Below are 22,944 nucleotides of genomic sequence, written 5' to 3'. Positions count from 1 at the left end.
TTTATAACACAGAACATATTGTATGGAAGACATCACCTTGTGGCGATTCCGATTGCCACACCATTCCCTCCGTTCCTCGTCCTGATGGGCTTTACTGGAGATCACTGATTACCGTATCACAGTTTTCAGCTATGCATCTTTCAGGATATCACCGTCGCAGGTGCCTCTGTAGACATTTAAGATTACACGGTGTTTTTGTCAACTTATGGTGACATTAGTGATTTTAGTCACCACGGTGATTTTTTGTCAGCTTTGGCCTTCGCTTTGTGATTTTTTGTTAGCTTTGGCCATCTTCGGACACCTTTACTCTTCTGTCCTATTTATTAGCTCCCACAACTATTCAGTGTAAGAGAAAATCCCGTACCAAAAGCTAATTTAATGAAGAAGATTACTTTGTTATTCGTTTAATCCAGTTAGAGCTATTACAACTTATTTAATTTTTTAGTGTTAATTTGACAAAAAACCAAAAGGCCGAGGTCAGCTAAATTTAATTTATTACAAAACGAAAAACTGTGCTAATCGAGAACTCCTTTCCACAGATGTCCAAGTATTCCAAGGAGGTTCCCCACTGACGTTAACTATTCAAATAAACTTCACCTTGATTTGGACTGCTTTCGGGAGCTAGGTCTGTGCCATTCTCCTTCATCACAGCTCGCCGCAAAGTTCCTTAACATTGAATTAGTGTTAAACTCCGATCTGGTCTGCTCTTGAAAACGAGATCGATACCTTTACCAGAAGTACACTCGTAAATTTTCCAGTACCGGAGTGTTTGATTTTGTATTCTACCAGAACGCAAGAATATGGTCCACAGCCACAAGCGGTTGCCTGCATGACAATGTTATGAAAATGCACATTTGTTTCGATGTTTACATTGATAAGAGGCAAAACTAATCTTTTTCATGTCAAATGTTTAATTTTTTTCTGAAATTGAATTTTTAGCGACTTATTTTATCACCGTTTGCCGACGGATATCCAAAAGCAAGGATCATTTTCGTACGTTCTGACTTTTATAATTTAGTTTATATTTTTTATCGGCTTTAAGTTAATACAAATTTTATGTGAAAGAACATTTTTTATTTTTTCCAAAAAGCAGTACCGGAACGGTGTTCTAGTGCATCCCTGGCCTTCACCCTTCCACAAAAGCTCCTTTTCAGAGCAAAATGAAATTGAATTAAGCTCATCTAACTGGAGCTCGATAACAATTCTATAATATTTATAGAATTAATAGTTAATTAAATAGTTATCTCGATAACTATTTTGGCCAATTAACTCTCAGACGCGTCCCTAACTACCACGGGCTGCTACGCTAAGTATCAGAGCACCAAACTCCCTCAGCAACTCTGCAGTGCTTCCTGCAAACCTTATGAAGCCAGAAACTATAAACTATTCTTTTCAAGTCTTCCTCCAGGAAAAAATCACTCTTTCAAGTACCTAACAATTTTAGTACGCTCACTCTCGTACCTGGGACAAACATACAGGAGAAGGTTCACAGTGTCCTCGACTCTACAACCCGGTCAAAGATCCGAATCAGCTAAACCAATTCTTACTAATTTATCCCTAAACGCACCATATCCAAACAAGAATTGAGTATATCGATTGGGGGAACCCACCTAGAAACTTGCAAACCTGTAATATCTGGAAAATTCCATGAGTGTCAATGTGTGACATTTGTAAAAATGCGGTCAGAAGGCTCGTTCCACCTAACTTGCCAAGATTCAAAGCCTTGATCTTCAATCACCCGTCTATTCCCGAGGTGAGTTGACCTACAGCACAATTTACTCTCGCAGGCAAGGAGAGATAGGTTTCACACTGGCGATAACAGAAACTGCTTCTAACGAAACAATTTTGCAATCACCAATGACTGACCACAAATGAAGACTTGGGCTCGTAAAAAAATAACCTATAAATATTATATTGCATATGATGAGCCCAGACAGATTCAGAAAAATAAAAATCAGTAAAAATGCTCAAAATAGTGACATAAGATCAAGGCATCGAGCGAACTGTTTAAAAACCTCCTAATTTTTTTTTAAATTGCTAATTAAAACAAAACTATATTAAATGAAATTTAAAAAATTACTTTATAAAAACAGCTGTGTTAAAATAATAGTAGCGGTTTTATAAATGTACAGCGAAAACAATATTTTTCGTTATATTTCCATTGTTACTCGATTTTTCAAGCCGTAATTAAAATATTGGCGTAATTTTCTTCTTCTTTTGATATATTCTCACATTAAGTCGGCAATTATCATTTGAAACTCCTCTCAATTCTGAACTAGCCTCAGGAAATATCCAACATTACGAATATTAAACCACTGCCGAAAATCTCCATAAGGACCTCTTCTTATCGATCCCTCACCTTTCTTCAAATTATCGGCTGCATAAGACCATTTTAGTTACCCCTTAAAAAATGACCAACATGTACTAATTTTTCCTTTTTCGCATTAGATAACTGCAGTGCCTTATTTGTCCTTCGAAGAGCCCATATTCGATGCTATATCTACCCGAGAAATTCCAAGAATTCGTCTTTACGAAAATATCACATCAAAGGCATCAGATCTAGACATCGTTTAAAGTCAATATTAGCTTTTAACATCCATCCTTCAGATCTAGACATCGTTTAAAGTCAATATTAGCTTTTAACATCCATCCTTCAATGCCGTGTACTGATAAGACGTGTTTTTATCAATCAAGTAAGTCCTTGATTACCTAATTAAGGGGTCAATTGCTGTATAAATACTTGGTACAAAATTGCGTTATGGCTAACTTAATGCAAACTCTTATTTCATTTTGACAATATCGCTTATATCAACCTAAATACTTAATATCGCTCAACTTTTCAATGTTTGTCAATACAATTTGAAACTTATTAGGTCTTTATTAATAACCACCACTTAGGTCTTGAAGCCCATACATTTTACAAATTACGTTGATTTTATTCAACGATGGCTGGAGATTGTCATTATTATCGACTAGAGGTAATTAATAAAGTTGGCATTAACTTTTATACCCGTCTCTATCTTCAGCGTCTCCAGAATTATGGATTCAGAATACAACCAAACCATATCGGAGACAATACCCATCTTCGCCTGACACCCTTCAATTCCTTAATACCTTGCCATGTGCGCCCAACCTAAATTGCGTCTCGCTAATATTATCATCGATTTTTTTACAACAAAGGATGATGAATAATTCACAAGAAAGCCTTTAGTGGATGGGACATAAGGCTGATTAATATATAATCATCTTTGCATTTTTAGTTTTTGTTGGGAATTGCAATTAAAGTAAATTTTAAATATTCTAAATTCTATTATCATAAATATGGTTAGAAACTTTGGGAAACAGATTTAAACTTTCACTGATGACAATTTTAACACCTCCAACATTTAATTCATCTGGTCGGGTTTTGCCATTTATACATTCCTGCCAAGTTTTAACCATTTTTTTTTATTACAATGCAATTTTATAATAAAATACTTAAGATTTTACATGTTAAGTATAATTTTAAAAAATTAGTATTTTGATAGATATAGTTTTTTTAAAAACTAACTAGGCTGCTACTTTGAAATTCTAAAATTTAAGTTGAATAAAATAATTTATTTTATGAAAAATGACAAGGTAAATATGTATATCAAATTTCACGTAAATTCCTATCTATTGGCAATTGAGTTTTTACGCAGAAAACACAAACGTACATTATTCAGAAACCTTCCTTACTTTTATATTAATTTTCCACAGTTTGGCTACTTTGAACTTCTGTTGAAGGCCCCCACCATAAAATCGAAAATAACCTAAATTTACTTTTACATAACACTACCCAATAAAGAACTCCGGCATTGCTATTATTTCGCTCAGGAAGTAATATATGAAAAATATAATATAATATAAAATATATGTAATATATGTATGTATAAATTTTTATTTTTGGCAGTAAAGTTATTTATATCTACAATCAGTCCCAATATGCCGAAACCATAAGTAAATTTGATTACAATAAGTAAATGATATGCAAAGAGAGGTCTCCATCGAAATCTCTCAAGAATTATAAATGTATACATATGTATGCTGTATACATATCTTAAATAGTACTCGCAAGTATATAATAAATATATGGACAAGTGTATACGCTGATCAGTTCAAAGAAGATTGATCAAGACCAAAACATAAAAAGAAAACACCAAGAAGTAGTTCTTACTATTACACAAAAATCACAAAAAAAAACAAACCAAACGAGGACAAATAGATAAAATAAAAAATTGTAAAAATAAAACTAAATGGTGAAACAAAACGAAACATTTTGGCGAAACATAATGTCCCAATACAGCTGATTCACCCAACCTCACAAATCCAATATGTGCAGCCGCTGTAGGCACTTAACATCCGTCCTATTATCCAGGAGTTTAACTGCAAGCCAGCTCACATGATTGTCCAGCCTCATTTTATATTTGGTACTGAACCGATTTTTTCCTCTCGAACGCTCGGGATTCCAAGATAATTATGTATCTAAGAGTTACTCATAAGGCACATTGCCTCCATTATATTTCTCAAAAATTTGTTCTGAAATCGCTATACGATGGTAATGTTACTCTCGATTGTAGTACTCCACATCTGGATCATCCCGTAGGTCCAAAGCGGTTTCAGGATTGCTTTATACAACAACTGCAACTGGTATAGACAACTGCGAAAAAATAATATATAAAAATAATAATAATGAAAAAAAAATTATATTCTGAAATATTAAAATTTAACGTTTTCCTTTTCATATTACAAACAATGATATACTACAAAATAAAAATTCATACATTTAGTTGTATCTACTGTTAATTATCTAATTACCCTTTAATATTTTCTATAAAAGAAGTCTTATTTTTCGCTATCAAAATTAAGTCAGGCGTATCCTTGAAAGAAGATACTCTTCTTTGTCATGTTCAGTATCTTAATCGTTTGTTTATGAGTTCATGTAATAATTAATGTTATGCAAAGTAAATATATTTTACACCGGTCCTCTTACTTTCACTACATCCCCTATCATATCAAATCCCAATTATGTTATTAAATAATAGAACGAAAACAACTACCGTAAGTTATTACTTATTACAATTACAAGAGTAATACGCTTCCTACATACTATTTATTTTAACATCTTAGAATTGTTTAAGCTCAGGGATTTATTATCTTGTATACCTTTTACTCTAAAATGAGGTCATAATAGTCGTTTCAGTATAAATTTTATGTAGTTATTTGCATAAAAATTATGAATAAACGAGAAAAAATCGAAAACAGAGTATGATAACCATATTACAACCATTATTATCCTTATATATATTCACCAACTCTACTTTTAACTAAAGTTACGTAAATTTACTTATGTATTTACTTTCTGTTATTATATTTTTGAAACAGTATTTCTTACAAGTATAACGAATTTATTGATATAAGGTTGTATTATCACTCGGGAAACATTTACATAGTCCAGAATTATAACCAACAAATTTTGAAAAATTATTTCCAAGAGTTGTGAAAGATTGTAAAGGGATTTTGTTACTCTCACAGTGAATAATGAATTTTAATATTTAACCATGCATGATAGATTTTGAAAAAATCTTTAATAACCTCCAAAACTTTGGCTTGGATTCGTGTTTAAAATCTGTCTGTTAGAATAATAATAAAATAACTTCATGTTTGTAAGCGAACTGGTATGAGACTTAGGTCTCTGCTGCTCAAAAATATCAAGCACACTGTTCGATCCTTTCTAGGGAAAATGAGTGATTTCGTTCAACCTTCTTCACTGACTTGAATAAATCATAGCACATTGAGCCTACTTTTATTATTAGAAACATATTTTGATCGCATCTTCTGATGTAGATATTCTCCCCTTCTCCAGAAATTATTTTACTACACTTTCTTTATGATGGATTTCAGAAAAAGGTTTTGTGTGACTACTTTTATTTAAGTAAAGCTTTATAATTTTATATTCTGGTGTAACTACATTATAAAATTGTTAAAAATAATTTTTAGAATCGAACTGGTTCAATAAACGTTTTTTTGTGGGAAAAATATTAGTTAAAAAAGATAGTGATAACCCAGACAACAACGTATATTTAAACAGGTAAGTGGTAATAATTAATTTCTCGCTGCAATAAAATTAGATACAATAAATTCAATCTTTATCACAGTAAAATTAAGTGCACTGCACTGATAAACATTCATTAACTGTAAAATTATTACTTTGTTTATTGCATCAAGTTCACTTTCTTACTTTTAATAAATTAAAACTAATTTCCTCCCCACTATTTTTGCCGTTTAATTAATTTTCTTAACAGCATAATTATAAGGTGTGCAGTAGAAGTTTTTAAAATAAATTCTATTTTTTTATCTCCGAAATAATTCCTGTACTAGAAAAATGTGATCTCTAGTTGAAATGCACTAAAGTTAGCGATGTAACACTCTTCTCAAGTCGGAGCGATTGTTAATTTCTTTAGATTTAATTTTATTTTTATAATTGATAAAGTATTAACAACTGAAAAGAATTTACGCTATTATTTATTTTATAATCATAGCATCTTTTTAGTTAATTCTATTTTTCTACTTCCATAGTGAGTAGTTATTTTGAAATTTGTATTATATCTGCAACTTTCATTGCACCCTACTTTCTATTAGGTCCTAATTAATTTCATTTTAATGACTGTAAATGGTATAATATAATCAATGAACCAGATGTAATCTATTAGAAAGTAATTAATGAATTTATCGGTTCTTTTTTAAAGAAATATTACATAATTTATTGTTGATCTTTTTCGTGCCTTTGTTTGCCGCGTATTTGTTATGTACATGACTATATTTATCTCTTCCTCACAAACTTATTTTTAACCTTTCCTGTATATTTAATAATTACGTAATGTTATGAAAATTATTAGGAAGACTTTCTTTATTTCTTATGCTAAAAATCTTTTGTTAAAATAGTCTCTGATTTAAGATAAATGACACCCCTGAACAGCAAATTCTTTTTTAGTTTCAACAGAGAATTATTCTTTAATATATTTTAAATATAAATTAAAAATTTTATTACTGAAACTATAAGTTTTAATTTTGAATTTAATGCTCATTTTATTCAGTTTTTATGAATTATTGCTTTCAGCAACCAAACTAGTCGGGACTTTCAAAGTTTATCTCTATAAAACAGTTAACACGTTAATTTAAAAATACAATCAGCAGGAGGGAACGGTTTATTTGGAGAGAAACTGTACTGTGTTTAATAAGCTATGTTTAATAAAGTGAGTGAATGTTTTATAAAATGGAGTGAATGGCAGTAGATGATTGATAAAGACAAACATAAAACAATTCATTTTAATATACTTGAAATTCATTGTTGTACTGCATAGGTAAATAATTAAAAAAGCTGTCTGAAATTAAAGTTAGCTCGATAATTTAATCCCATCATAATAACGTTAAGATGGAAAAAGAATAACAAGATATAAATTGCGATCGTAAATAATGTAGTGACAGATAAATCTCTTTAGATATATATAAAATATCAGCACAATCACTTTGTTTAAATGAAATAAAGATATATGAAAGCAATCGAATTTAAAATGTGTTATGTAAACCCGATGTGAGTGTAATATCTTATGAATGAACTCTTCTAATTACATTTATATTGTCATTTGAAAGTCCACATAATATATTAGGCCTACATTTTCTTCACTATCACTTAAGAGAGTAAAGAAAGTAATGAATGAAATGAAAGCTTTTACTCCAGTTAAATGAGATAAGTACAACCAATATTTAATATGTAGACTACTTGTGTTATTTATTAATATAAATTTATCAGAATAAATATAACTGATATATTGTACGTTTATAGTGTACAATACATCAGTATTAATTTAAATATTATATTTTTCTTTTTTTTTTGTGTAATATTTTTTATATTTATTTTCGTACGCCCATCTTCCTAGTTTACCTAGGTTTTAACGAGAGAGATTTTTGTGGAAAATACGTTTTTATTTTATTCTAAAATTGTACTAGATTATATTCTACATTCTTATCCTAGAAGTTATGAACAACTCGTGACAAACTAAAGCCCACGTTACTATTTTTTTTAATAAGCTTTGCTTTTTATAATACTTTATGGAAAGAAAATTAGTAACTAGACATTTTTATGATTTACAATAAACCCTATGATTACAAAGATATATTTCCTCATTAACGCTATATCTTCTTACAGATTTGTTGCAAAAGAGAATTATGAATTTATCAATTCTTACGTAATTTTTATAAGAAAGTTGTTCTATTGATTTTCTTTATCGGCTACAATTTTTACTCACTGAGATAATCGACTTTAAGAGAAATTTAAAGAAGAAAAGTTTATATCATAAAAACTAATTTTAAATAAAAAAATAAAATTAGAAACAATTAATTTATTTGAAATCTTTTTCCTTTTGAACAGGTTGCTTCGAGAAAAGGCTACTGACGATGATTTCAATGAACTCTGCAAGTTGAGAAGAGGAGCTGCAAAGCACACATTACAATCTCTTATGGAATTACCGGTGAGTTTTGTCTCGTCACGTAACATATGTTACTTAATTTTTTTAACAGTTTTATGTTCACGATCGATATTATGATTATCTTTCCTTTCTTTAGATACTAATCGGTTACTTTTAAACTTCTTTACCTTATCACATTGGTAAATCTTAATTGAAAGTGATTTCTATATATTTTCCACCTGAACTTTGAATTTTATAGTATCTTACAAAGAAAGAATATTTAATCCTAAGTTTTAGTGAATTTAAAAGTACCCATTTACGGTATAATGACTTGTTTGGAAATAATAGTTCGAAAGATTAGCTCAGTTTACATCACGATTCTTTTCGTCATGTCACTTCTAGCAGCAAACAAGCTTAAGTCGTACGAGATTGAGGTTTTTAGGAGCGACCATTGGGTCCTTAAAATAATTTTTTTTTTTGTGTGTATTTTAACGGGCATCTAAGGTCATTAGCCCTCATCACATTCTTAAAGGAAATTAGTATCACCATGAGGATCGTCATATGTAAGGGTGTAAAAGGCCCTTACATTTTATTTAAAAACACAAACTACACAGAAACATTAAAACACCACAAAAACAAAAACAAAACAACACTTATGGGTCGTAAAGGGCCCCAAAATTAAAATTTGAGATAAAATTCTCAAAGATAAAGTAAAACTATAAAAACAATACCATACCATTCCATTTATTTTCTTATACCCGTCTCGTTTAGTTGTTAATTTTAGCACCCTCGGGGCGACAAGAATCGCCGTGAAGCAGTATATTAGTCGCGCCAGGATGCCGTGGCAGTTGACTCCTTATAAACAGGCTACAGGCATCCTTTGCGCTTACCTATAGCCTAGCGCCCTCAGTCCATCCTTGAGGGTCCCCCATGCCATCATCGGACACACCCCGACTCACTACTTTTGAATGCAGACGAAAAAAAAAATTATTTTTAGGGATTATTGTAAATAGTTACACAGATTTTTTCTTGACATTTACTGATATTCTTTAATTTTTTTTTTTTTTTTTTTTTTTTGCTTGATGAATTAATTCATTAATTTGCCACAGAAACTTTTGAACATGAAAATGGAATTTCGAAGAGTACGAAAAATCTCATCCCTGACCGGCATTCGAACCCTGGTCTCTCGGGTGAAAGGGTTAGACGCTACCGATCTCCGCCACGGAGATCGGTAAATCTGATAATTGTAGCTACTAGAACTACTAATACTATTATTGTAAATGTACGGTAATCAATATACTCGTGTGTGTGTATATATATATATACATAATATACATACATATATATATATATATATATATATATATATATATATAATGATAATAATAAATCTATTTGTTTCAAAAGTTGTAATAATTCTTACTTCCTTGTACGAATTAAAGGGAGTATTGTGATTGCAAAAAATTTGGGTTTTCAGATTTCAACGGAAATACCCATTTTGACCATCCCTGAATCCATTTTGACTAGTTTCGGCGTAACGTCTGTACGTACGTATGTACGTATGTATCTCGCATAACTCAAAAAAGATTAGCCGCACGACGTTGAAATTTTGGATTTAGGACTGTTGTAACATCTACTTGTGCAAGTCCTCTTTTGATGGCAATCGACTGGACCAAAAGTTTCCACAAAATCAAAAACATTTGGACTTTTTCTTAACTGCAATAATAAGCCCTCACTGAGAGTTTTTCAATGGTATGTCATAAGTGGTATTTATTCTCATTGGTTCCAGATTTATAGCCAAATAAAATATTAATTAATGAAATATTTGGATCTTACAAGGGGAAGGCACATCGGTTCAAATGCAACTTCGTTTCCTTTTTTTTAACTTTTTTTTTTAATTTAAATATATTGATTTATTAATAATTATTAACCTCTGATTGTAAAAAAAAATTGTTTTACAATTAATACTAATTCAATAATAACAATAAAACATGAAACAATATCACAATTTATAAATGAAATAAGATTTTATGTACTTTTCGTTTAAAAAAACTGTGTAAATGAAATTTAATAGCCGTACAAGGAAGGAATGTGGTGTCCACAGCAGAGTTTTTTTTAATTATCAGCATGGTAGATCGTTGATGCTATAAAAATTGTTCAAAATTGTTTGAGTGGTTTTTCATATATGGAAAAGTCTTTCTATATGAAAAGTTTAAGGTTAAATATAATTTAAATAGTTATTTCATGAATTGTGATGAAATTTGATTTATTTTAGTTTTTTAATTTAAAAAATTGCTAAAAATGAATTTAAAATGTTTTTTAGGTCTTTTTGTTCATTTTAATTGTTGTTAATTAGGTTTTTTTTAATTTTAAAAATTACTTAATTTACTTGTTTTCATGCTCGACCAGAAAAGACCCAAGTGCGTAACTTAATGGATCTCATGTCTGTAATAAGAATGAAATCCGTTAAATACTGTAAATTGTATTTTACCATTTACGGATAGTTATTATAGTGCTATAAGAAGGTGGTTAAATTACTCGTAGTTGAATTTCTCATATATAGATTTTATAATCCCATAAGATCACGAAATTACTCTACCCATACGTACATCGATATAATTGAGGTGAATTATCAGTTTGCAAGTTTTTAGATTTGATATTACTTTCTATCTGGTTTATTATTTAATTAAAGTTTCCAGTAATTTTTTTGAAGCTCTTAATAATTATGTAATATTGGTTACTTAGCTGTTTCCTTTACAAATATGTCTTAAAACGAGCGAAATTGTTGATTATTAGTAGTACCTAAATTTTTTTAATACGACTAGTAATTTACTAAAGACTATAAAAAGAGATTTCAATTACGATTTGAAAGATCGCTATTCTGACTATTCTACGTTGAGGAATTTTCGTTCATTCCAACAGATGCATCAGAATTATATCTTGTCGGTTCCTTCCAATTATGATACCTAAATGGTTATAAAACTCTATTTAACACGTAGCTTTTAATACCGGTTAATAATGAGTTGTGCTTAACCCAAGAAATAAAGGTTCTGTTTTCACTAACGTAGAAGGAGATAAATTGCTGTCTGGTAAGCCTGACTCATACATATATATATATATAGAAAGAGAGAGAGAGAGTTGCAAGAATTTTTTTCATTGCACTTCATTAGCAGAAAATATTTTATATTTACGTTTAGTAACTACATTAATTTTCTATTTCAGTTGTAATAGTCATGCCTCGTTTTATCACGCATTCGTTTTACTAACAATATTATTTATAAAATCACATATTTCTAGATAAATTTGATTGACATCTATAAAGATAGACTGATATTCTGATATTGTTTTAATGCAAACATATCTCTTTCATATAGAAAAATTAACTTTACTTCATCAGATAGTAATGAAACACGATAAGTCCGGATCTTTAATCTTTACATGCAGATAAAAAGTGTAATTTATTTTCCTTTACCTTTCCATGATTCGTTTTACCTTTTTTGCCGTATGTAATAAAATCTTCATGTACACCTTTAAGTAATTTATTTATTTATATGTGTCTATATTACGTCATGCAATCCCTAGTGTAATATCAGAGAAACCAGCTGACTAAATATTTGCGAACTTCAGCTGCGTAGATCCTATAAATTAAACAAATCTTTACTCGTACCATAATACATACTTTACGCGGAAATTTTATGTTATTTTTGGACTGGCGGTAATTTCTTTATTTGCATATTTCAGTACATAACCATGCAATTGCAATGAAAAAATTTTGAATGAACGAACTTTAATTTATCCGTAAAAATATTTTTATTTATTTATTTTTTTAAATTTATATTTAAATCTGTTAATCTTCGTTACGTTTATAGTGCCATTAAATTTTAAGAAATCTTACTTTTAAATAGAATATCGCATAAGAGGCTACCGAAAAGATCGTACAAATGTATACTACCTGGTAAGAAGAGAACAGGGAGGCTCCAAATGATTTAAACATAGTATGACGATTGACATGTTGGCGGAGTAGACGGTGATTGGAGTTGTAGAAATCCATGAAAGTTAAGAAGCGATAAAAAAGATGCTGTAGGGAGTTGTGCAACAAAATATTAATTATATAGTCGACTGTATATTTTTATTATTAACCCACAGCGCTAATAATTACATCTTGATGTGGTTCTCATGGTTTTTCTTTTTTTCAATTTTAACGGGTGAACAACCAAATGTTATTTCACGGGAACATGCCACCGCTTACAAAATAATACTGCACTACATTTTGACTTAAATTGATTAATTTTGCAGAAACACCGAAAAAGAGAAAATCATTGAGATTGATAAAATATTTGTAAGAAATGCCATTTAAAGGTAAAAATAAACTACATTTAAGGTTTGTAAAAAACGACTAATAAAACGAGAAAAAACAATATAAGTGGGTATGAAAAGTTCGCCATACAGAAAATTCATTTAAGAAAAATAAAATAAAGATTAAATTAGAAAATTGTAACATAATTAAAATAAACACTTTTAAAAGTTCAGATAAATTGAAGAAAAGAACTATAAATAAATTACAGCATGTTAGTTTCCTAACATTGAACAGGAATGACTTTAAAACTTTAATGAGCTCGTTTATTTCAGCCATATTATCCTGTAGAACATCATCAAATAATTCTCTGTTCTGTTTTAAATTTATGCAAATCGGCATAACGTATATAATCAAGACGTATGTAAAGAACCGTTACCCGGGCAGTTGAGAAAAGAAATGCAGCTACAGCGCGCAACGAGTAGCTATTCTCGAGTGGGCGAATTTACTTCAGTATTCACAAACTTCTAATGAAATAAGAAAGGTACAGACGATTTGTCCGTTGATAATCGGTCCAGAAAATGAATCCAGGATGTCTGAAATTATTATCCAGTATTTTATCGCTAACTACGGTCCTCTATTAACTTATAATTTATGTATCTGATATATTTTTACGAAAACATGCTTGAAAACGTTAATTACAAATTTGAATAATATTGACTGGAAACTTTAATTATAAATTTGAGTAATATTGCCTCGAGCGCTCGACAGCCCTGTTAGTTCGGGAGAAAAAATGCATTTCTCATGATTTCGACAGTCAATTCATAGAGGTACTTCGGTCGACCTGGATGTAGTTACTCATTACTAGTCGTACCATACCGGTCGTGTAATTATAACCAGTCAAGGTGATTACTTGTGCGCGACTTCGCATTGAACGCGATATATGATACGTCCGATACGTGTTTATTCTTGTTAATTGCAAATACTAAACCTTCAATAGATAATTCTGAATTCTCATTTATAAGTTAAACTTTCACTGAAATTAGATACATTTCCTTTCACTTAAGTCGGCGATTAAAGTTTTCTTATTTACTTTTTTCTACAGTCAACCCTTTACAGAACAGGTAATAGCTCTGAACAATCACTTCTGTTACAGTTGTATCAATTGTGATTGTGAAACAGATGAATGCTTCGTGTGTTTATAAAGCGTTTCAGTTGAATTAACAAACGATGTAAAATGATATTTGTTTATTTATTTTTAATTCAGGAAGTTCACGGACACTAGTATTACTTTCGAGGTAATGATATATCCAGGTTATTTTCCCTTTCATCAATCGGTACTGAACTTTATTAAAGGTAATTTTCTAAACGGTTTTCGCTGCAATATTAATTTAATTAAAATAATTTTTAAACAAAATAAATTATATTAGGAATTAGATACTTATTTTATGAACTCGGAACAGTACACTTCCTGTGTTAATTAAAATTTCATAATAATATTAATTGCTTAACAGTAACAGACCGAATTATTATTGTTGTTATACTTTCTATTATGGCTGTACGTTAAAGGGAAAAAAATGCACCTTTTAACGTACCCGTTTGCTGTATCACTCCAGCCACCAAGACCTTAAAAAGTAAAAACTTCGCGATCGTCTTAACATCTGCTTCAACATATTTCAGATTATACACCTACCTAGCTGCTGTTTTCTTACGGTCAAAAATGCTCTACTGAACTTTCCTTCTGCGTCCTCTTAAACTACGCCATTATCGCAGTTAATGCTCTTATCAACCTCATCCCTTTATTGGTGAACATGAGCACCGATTGTACCATGACAATTATTATGAATTAGGTATCTGTTTTACTGTATTACATAATTTAACATATACAAACCCGATTAAAACCTTTAACGTCAAGGAGAAGCTTGATCCTGAAGCTAAACTATACTGAACATAATAATTAATTTTCTCAAAGAGCACCCATTCAACGTACTGGACTACAAACTGGATTAGTCAGAAGGTACAGTCACTAAAAATTACAAAAAAAAGTTCTTTACGAAATTTAGTACAAATCTTCTTTTCTTAAATACTTGTTCCCCCAAGATCATTTATTAAAACATATCTCCAACCATAAAAAACCCGTATCCGAAAATTAGTTAAAATTCTGTTTGAAATTTGAAACATGTTTCTTTCGAAAGTTGTTTAAAATTTTATTCGATCAATTTTAATTGTTTAAAATTTTTCGCTAAAATAGATGCTAATCATGAAATCATGATGCAGTTTAGGAAAACATAATGTAAATATTAAAAAAAACTCTTTACCAAAATGAAAACAAGTTTAATTTTCTCTCCTACTTATTTATTTTTATTGTAAAATCCATCTTGAATAATTTAATGTTAAGTTGTATTTTTTTCAAGGGTGAGCAGCTCATTTGAACATGATTTACACAAAGGTATGGAATATATATCCAAGATTTTAATCGTGTAAATTAATACATTTTGTTAAATATGATAATTGTGGATGTTTCGCTAAAAAAGGCGCCCTTCTGGCGGAATCCTCTATTATAATTATAATGGTTAACGATTAAAATAATGAGTTCGGTAATGCAGAGATCCAATGAAGATAAAAATTTATAACCTAGTTTTAGTTATATGTACTTACACAGTTAGCGATCGCTAAAACTCACCAAAATAGTTTCACTCACCTACACAGGAAATTTCATTTTGCCAAGGTAAGATTTTCTTTTAAAACGCTAATATTTGGATAATAATTTACCCGATATGTTGAATGAAATAAAATAAAAGTCGGGTTATTTTATGAATTTAATGTGCGAGTGCTATAGAGTTGTCACTTTTAGAATGGGATTTAGTCATCGACTAGAAATATTGCGTGTTTAAATAGTTGCTGTAACGTACAGCACGTCCTATGTTTATGCCTTACTGCTTACACAATAATGAAATTATCTGGATGAATTTAGTAGGGTATTTATAATATGGGTATTTATATTTACTATTTTACCCCTTTAGGTTAGAAAATAATTTCTATAAATGCCCTCAGAAGTTATAAAAAAATAGTGATGAGTTATTCATATATATATATCGTCCTAACGTTTCCTAAACATTCAACAACATAGCATGTGAATCTTAAGCTAGCATTTACAAAAAGGTACTTATGAACATTTAAACACAAAAACAAACTCACGACATTTTGTTTATATAAAAAGGTAATATGAAATTAAGTAATTTCAATATCCTAATGCCATTTTTATGATTACTTCTCTATTATTTATTTCTAATACTAATATTAATTAAGACATTTGAGTATATAATTAGGTTAAATTTTTATGAAAACAATTCATTACGCTCATGTATGATTGGTTATGAAAAACAAATTATGTATCTAACATTATTTATGTTTTGTAAATATACTACTAAATCTAACTATAATCCATCTGAAAATGAATATTTTACTAACAAGCATCTATAATATTGTACACTTAAATTTTCATTCGTTTACTAATGTTCTGTGGTTGAACTTTTTTTCGTTTTGTTAAGCCAATGCTTTGTCACATCATTTACGTTTCTGATAAAATACGTATCACACAAAGGCTGCTTGTGATCAGTAACTATTAAATTCCGTGTTTTATATATCCGTTATTTAAAATCATTTTACCTTAGAGTATCAGAAACCACCGATTGTAGACTAATAAGCAAACCCACCGGGTTGGTCTAGTGGTTAACGCGTCTTCCTAAATCAGCTGATTTGGAAGTCGAGAGTTACAGCGTTCAAGTCCTAGTAAAGCCAGTTATTTTTAAATGGATTTGAATACTATATCGTGGATACCGGTGTTCTTTGGTGGTTGGGTTTCAATTAACAACACGTCTCAGGAATGGTCGAATTGAGAATGTACAAGACTACACTTCATTTACACTCATACATATCATCCTGATTCATCCTCTGAAGAATTATCTAAACGGTAGTTACCGGAGGCTAAACAGGAAAGAAAGAAAGAAAGAAAGACTAATAAGCAACTCTGTAAAATAATTAAGTACAAGCGAGAATTCTGTTCATTAATCTGCTAATTACTACGGAAGTCTATTTTATGCGAATATAACCGCTTTAATTGTATCTTTACAGTAGACCTTGCTTATTTACTCAACTTATCGTATCTTCATATTTCAATCTTTTCTGTTATTAATAATGAGTCTTTTATCTTAATGAGAGTTTTATCTTACAAGAAAATCATTTAAAAACTCAACGGAAGGAACTATTTAACTTAACTTCAGAAATACATTATTTTAATAATATTAATCGTTATAAATTACTCGGCGCGCTCACGCGTACACACACGTAAAAAAATTGAATAAAAAAATCCAGAGAAAAGAAATGAATTTTAGTTTCAATACCTCATTTTAAACCCCTACTGCTTAGTAAAGATATTTTTTATACTGTATCTATTTGTACTGCATCAGTTGTCCGACATATGCGGCAAAAATACTGCATACTATTATGCTGCTATTACTATTACTACTTTCAAGTCATCGACTGTACATAAGTCCATTCGAATCCATAAAAGATTTTCTATTAAAATAGATTTGTTTGACTTCATACCTACCAGACAGAGTAAACAATTGTTTACTCTTAGATGATTAGATAATATCAGTTGAGAAATATGTAAACACGATTAATTTTTCAATTTCCATCTTATATTTACTGATTCAAAATTAAAATTTTTATATAATATCTTAAACTGACAGAGCCAAGTACTTCGGTATCTACATCAATAATATATTGACTCAGAATTGTTAGCGTAATGTAATTAATGTTAGACGCTAATTTAATCAAATATATTCCTAGATTAAAATATTTTCAAAATGTATACTTTATCCACTCTGCCTTAAAATCAATTTGGGCATTCCGTTTAAAAATTTTGTTTCTTCAAAACTATTTGCTTTATCTTAAATACGCCTTCAGTCGAAATGATTAAAGAAGTGATTGATTACCATTCCACATAATAAATGAAACATTATACTCGAACTTGCATATACCATATTTGAACGATGAATATCCTTAAGTTATGTCCTTCAAGATGAAATCCCAGAAATCAATGCACACAAGCACATGCATGGTTAGCTCTGCTTTTTATTTGATCTTTAATGGGATCTGAAAATGACTCCTATAGCATTTATGGAAAGGAAGATTACGTTAACCATATTACCAACTGCTGAATTCAGAATTTTATATATATAATATATATATATATATATATATATATATATATATTAGATTTTTTTTAAAAAAAGGTAATATTGTTATCTTTAAATATATTTTATATGAAATTTGGAAGGTAATATAAATGAGTTTTTATTCATACTTTTTCATCAGATTAAAAAGGATGTCTTGGATAAGTTCATTTTGGATTATATAATTTAAAAAAACTAAAAATCAGTTTAGTTCATCTATTTTTTACACGTCTAAGACGCATCATCATTACAGGTATTACTATCATTACAACTATCATTAATCATCATTACAGGTAACTAGCACGCCCCGACTACGCTCACTGAATTATGAGAGGAGTTTTAAGGGAATATAGCTTTTCTCATACCAAACCCTTACTTCATTGGCATTCAAAGATATCTATCCAATTAATTAAAACGAAGAATTCGTATTGGTCTTAAAACACTTGCCTCGTCAAACGTCATCAAATAAGCTCATTTCAGTTTCTATCGCTCAATTCCTAAAAACGTTTTGAGGGAAAGTTAATAAAATTAATTAATAAATTATAGTAGAATCATGTAGACCGAATAGGAATCTACCTACCTGAACCAGTTTTCCTCCATAGACGATTGTACGTTGCCCTATCACGCACAAAATCTTTTAAAAATGTGAAAGTGGAGATGAAACCTAAGCGTTGACGCAAGGCTAATGTTGTCTAGAACGAACTCCATGAATCATTAAGTAAATTATCAATTATAATTTAATCTATTTACGGATGCTGTGGAGCAACACGGGTCCCCTGGTATGAATTGTATGTTTAAAGAAAATTAACCTATCATTCCAATTGTCGGTTTCAACCAAAACGACCATAAAATACAGATTTTATAAAAATGAATATACATGCATTTATAGCTATCAGCTAATTATTTCATTCATTATTATATACACGCTAGTCTTGTCGGCGCGCGGATTGTGTTCTCTGAACTTGTTTTCTAAATGCAAACAGTGATTTATAATCGGTATGTTCACTACATGTAAACATTGCAAAACTGAAAATTCGTTTAGTTTTCATTGCCTTTTTTTATTTAAAGTTAAACTCGTATTTAATGGATTATTTATATATATATTTTTTTTTTCAGAAAATTGATTACAGAAATTGAATAATGGTTTAATTTAAAGTCCATTAAATACGAATACTCGTATTTAATCGTACGTTAGTACGAGTATCCAATACATTTGAATACTCATTTATTCGAATTATACACAACGCTCATGAGATTCTAATAGATTTTTAGTGAATTACCATTTTGACTTTTACTGTTCAATACCTATACTTTGCAGAGTATTAATGCATACCTGGAAATTCTTTCCGAAATGTAGGAAAGTCTGGATGCGTTTTAAAAAAAAATTTTAACTCCTTCAGTTAACTGGAATGATAGGTAAAGTACCCTACCCGATTCCAAATTGTACTGCAGTCTCTCGGAAAGTAGCAAAAAATTAGAAGAAATGTTCATATAAATTTATGCCAGAAAACATTAATTCTGAGAAAATTAATGTAAATAACGTCTAATAAAATTAAACACAAATTTGAGAAGTTTGTAAATAACAAAATAATAACTGATCGAACAGTAATAGCAGAAACATCTCTCAAATCAATATACAAATGCTAGACTCTAAACTTAATTGTTAATCAGCTGTTACTGCCAATCTATGAAAAAGTAAAAGAAAATTTAATGTGTTTCAGAAGGATATCTTTCTACGTAAATTGCTCTGTTTAAAATCGTATCATTTTTCCGGTTCAGTTTGGGTGTTTTTATCCGGTCTCATAAATAGAGTTCGGTCTCATAAATGTTATTCACTTTAATTTTCTGAGAATTGCATTCTCTACAAGGTTAAGAAGAAACGGTTATTGGTTTTTAGTAAATTAACAACGTTATTTTATTCCAAACCTAAAAAAGGGTATTTTCCGACAAAACATTTTTCGTGTTTTATCTCGTTTTTTTAAGATCTAAAGTTAAGATAGAGGTCTAGTTCCACTTTTATTCGATTTCTTAGATCAAAAACTATAAGGAGACACCAAATTTACCACTCTATTTTTATCCCAAGAATTTTATTACCATTTAATTGCACAGAAAGAGCAGAAAGCAGGGCTAAATATTTCTTGAACCTAAACTCTCTGAAGAACCGTTTTCTTACCTATGTTTATATGAACCTTTTTCTTAGTTTTGGCTTCAGAATCATCTCTCGAGAGATTGCCGTGCAATTTGGAATCACGCTGAATGTTATAGTCTGAAAAGATTCGTTTACGTTTACATATAGGAAAAAAAGAACTTTTAATCCCACTCTTTATTTGTTTTTATGTACAGATGTATTATAGTTCAGTCTCATAATACATTCCATTACGCAACCGTAATTTATTTTGCATTAATTGTTAAAAGTTTATGAGGAACTGAAGTTATACATTCGCAACAATGTTATAAATCTTATCAAACCGTAGTCTATTGAATCGTTTAGAAGGAATAGATCTACTGATTATTTAGTTAAGTTCTATGACACAAAACGAGGTAACGTAAATAAATATGTAGGCGAGAGAAGTCAGAACTAGTGAAAGCGTGAACATCAGTGTGGGAAAGATGCTCCGCGTCTAGCGGAGGCCGCGGGGTCACCGCCTTGAGCAAAACCTCACACGCACATGTTCTATGATAAAGATAACGTTACAATATTCATAAATTTGCGAGAGAATTATGAAAACAATGCACCAGCATTGTTTTTAATATTTATATAACATTTATGTAAATTAATATTAATGATTATATTATTAGCAAAATTATTGTGAAGAAAGCAAATTCCTTTTATAATAGTGATTTCAGAATCTTACACGTTATATTCGGTAACTTTCATAATCATAAAAAATTTTATCTTAAAATAAACTAAAATAGATCCTTAAATATTAGTGTGTTATAAAATAAAAGAGTACAAAATTCACTGAACTGAGTTAACAAAACCACTTATATTTAAGAATAAAAATAGGTTAAATGTAAGTTTATTACTTAAATCTCCAAAAAATGGAAGCTATATCGAATATTAAATAATTCCTCTCAGAATTTAAATTGAAAATCTAATCTTACCTTTTTCCAATTGAACCTTCTGAAATATATTAACAGAATAATTAGTTAAAATTTCAGAATTAACCATTTAATTGATATTACATTTCAAATTTATAAAGAAAGTTTTTTCTCATAACCTACACCATTTAGACTACCGGATTTACAACTCTTGATGATTCAGGAAAAAATTGTTGAAATCGTAAAATCTAATCATTTTCTTTAGTAAAGAAAGATTTAAATACTTCTGGTTTTATAAAATGATTTATTAATTTTACCTCACATATTTTTAACATTTATCAAACGGTTTAAATGGAAGTTCACTTTTTCTAAATCAATAATTGCAATTTTGAAACGGACCTTCTCGGTCTTATGGTGGGTTCTAAATGAGACGTTAATGAAATATTTATTAAATGTTGCAATTATTTGCTTGGAAAACATTATAAAAAATAAATATTAACCTTAATCTCGATTAATGATTATTACTGAATTTTATGACATAGATATGAAAAATTTTTACTTTCGTAGCATCATAGTTCTAATGATATGCTGCAGGAAGGAAAATATAATAGTACTGGATCCTATTACTATTTTCATCAATGGTAAAGTTATAGAAGAGGTGCATTGTTTTAAATACTTAGGAGTTACTTTCCAGAGGAATTGTAGATACACTGACCATATAAGTAACATATGTAGGAAGGCTGAAGCAATGGTAAAGAGTCTTAACATTATAATGGCAACGCAGAATGGCCCTAGAGTATCAAAACGCAGATTGTTGGTGTCAACGATAGTATCCTCGTTGATGTATGCTGTTCCCGCATGGAGTCACGCTATAGATATCAGGCGTAACAAGGAGAAGTTAGCGAGGGTGCATAGGAGTGAGCTCCTAGGTGTGGTGGCCGCGTATAGGACAGTGAAGCGCTTTGTGTTCTCGCCGGAGTACTGCCGATAGACCTCATCGCGAGATATAGAGTCGAAAGATCGAATGGCAGAGCAGATCAAGAGGCCAAAGATGAAGTCAATACTACCTGGTAGGAGAGGTGGACTAATAGCGGTGTGGGTCGCTGGACAAGACAACTCATCCCGGAGATCGAACCATGGATAAGAAGAGGTTTTGGCGAGATGGATCACTTTTTAACGCAATTTTTCACCGGGCATGGCTCATTTAATAATTACTTAATTATTAAGTACTAATCAATACTTAATTTACTTAATTTACTTAAGTATTAATCAATACTTAAATAAAGTAGGAAGGAGTACAGAGGCAATCTGCATGTATTGCGAAGAGATCGACGATGCAGAACATACTTTCTTCATATGTGAAAGATGGGCCGCCCTCAGATTTGACATGGCAATCGACGGGATGACTCCCGAAGCTATAGTAACTTTTATGACTAGTCGGGAATCCAACTGGAAGAAAATAGCGTATTACACCAGACAGATCTTATCGCAGAAAAACATCGACGAAAGGAGACTGGGTTTTTGATTTAGGTTAGGGAAGGAAGGACAGCCTCAGCGGGGAGGGCCGGCATGCCGAGGTGTGTCGGTTCCAATGAGCCGCTGGGCACTCCTGGGGATATAGTTTAGGGAATAATAGAATAATAAAACACAAGATATAGAGGAAAGACCTCGACACCACGTCACGACACTCCAGGTATGGCGTGGTGTCTGAAAGGGGCATATAAAATAAAAAGATTACTCTCAAAAAGAGCTACCGGTAGGCCGACCTGCCATGCCAGTATATAGCTGGAAGGCGGGAAGGCCTATTTGAGTATAAAGACACTCCCCTGGGTGGCGTAATACCAACAAGTCGGTCCGGCCCAGGGGAGCTGAGAAAAAAAAA

At 30.6% G+C, this 22,944-nt stretch overlaps 1 protein-coding gene across 1 annotated transcript in view; it reads left to right on the top strand.

Annotated features, from left to right (window-relative positions):
- LOC142317703 (uncharacterized) overlaps window positions 1-22,944 on the top strand; it is a 432,460-nt gene that overhangs the window by 334,098 nt on the left and 75,418 nt on the right. The window contains exon 7 of the mRNA XM_075354249.1: window positions 8,450-8,549. Coding sequence (XP_075210364.1) covers window positions 8,450-8,549 — 100 coding nt within the window. The remainder of the gene's footprint in view (window positions 1-8,449; window positions 8,550-22,944) is intronic.

The sequence above is a fragment of the Lycorma delicatula genome, chromosome 1 (genome assembly GCF_047948215.1).
Source record: "Lycorma delicatula isolate Av1 chromosome 1, ASM4794821v1, whole genome shotgun sequence".
NCBI classification, from domain to species: domain Eukaryota; kingdom Metazoa; phylum Arthropoda; class Insecta; order Hemiptera; family Fulgoridae; genus Lycorma; species Lycorma delicatula.
This window is presented reverse-complemented; position numbering and strand designations above follow the sequence as displayed.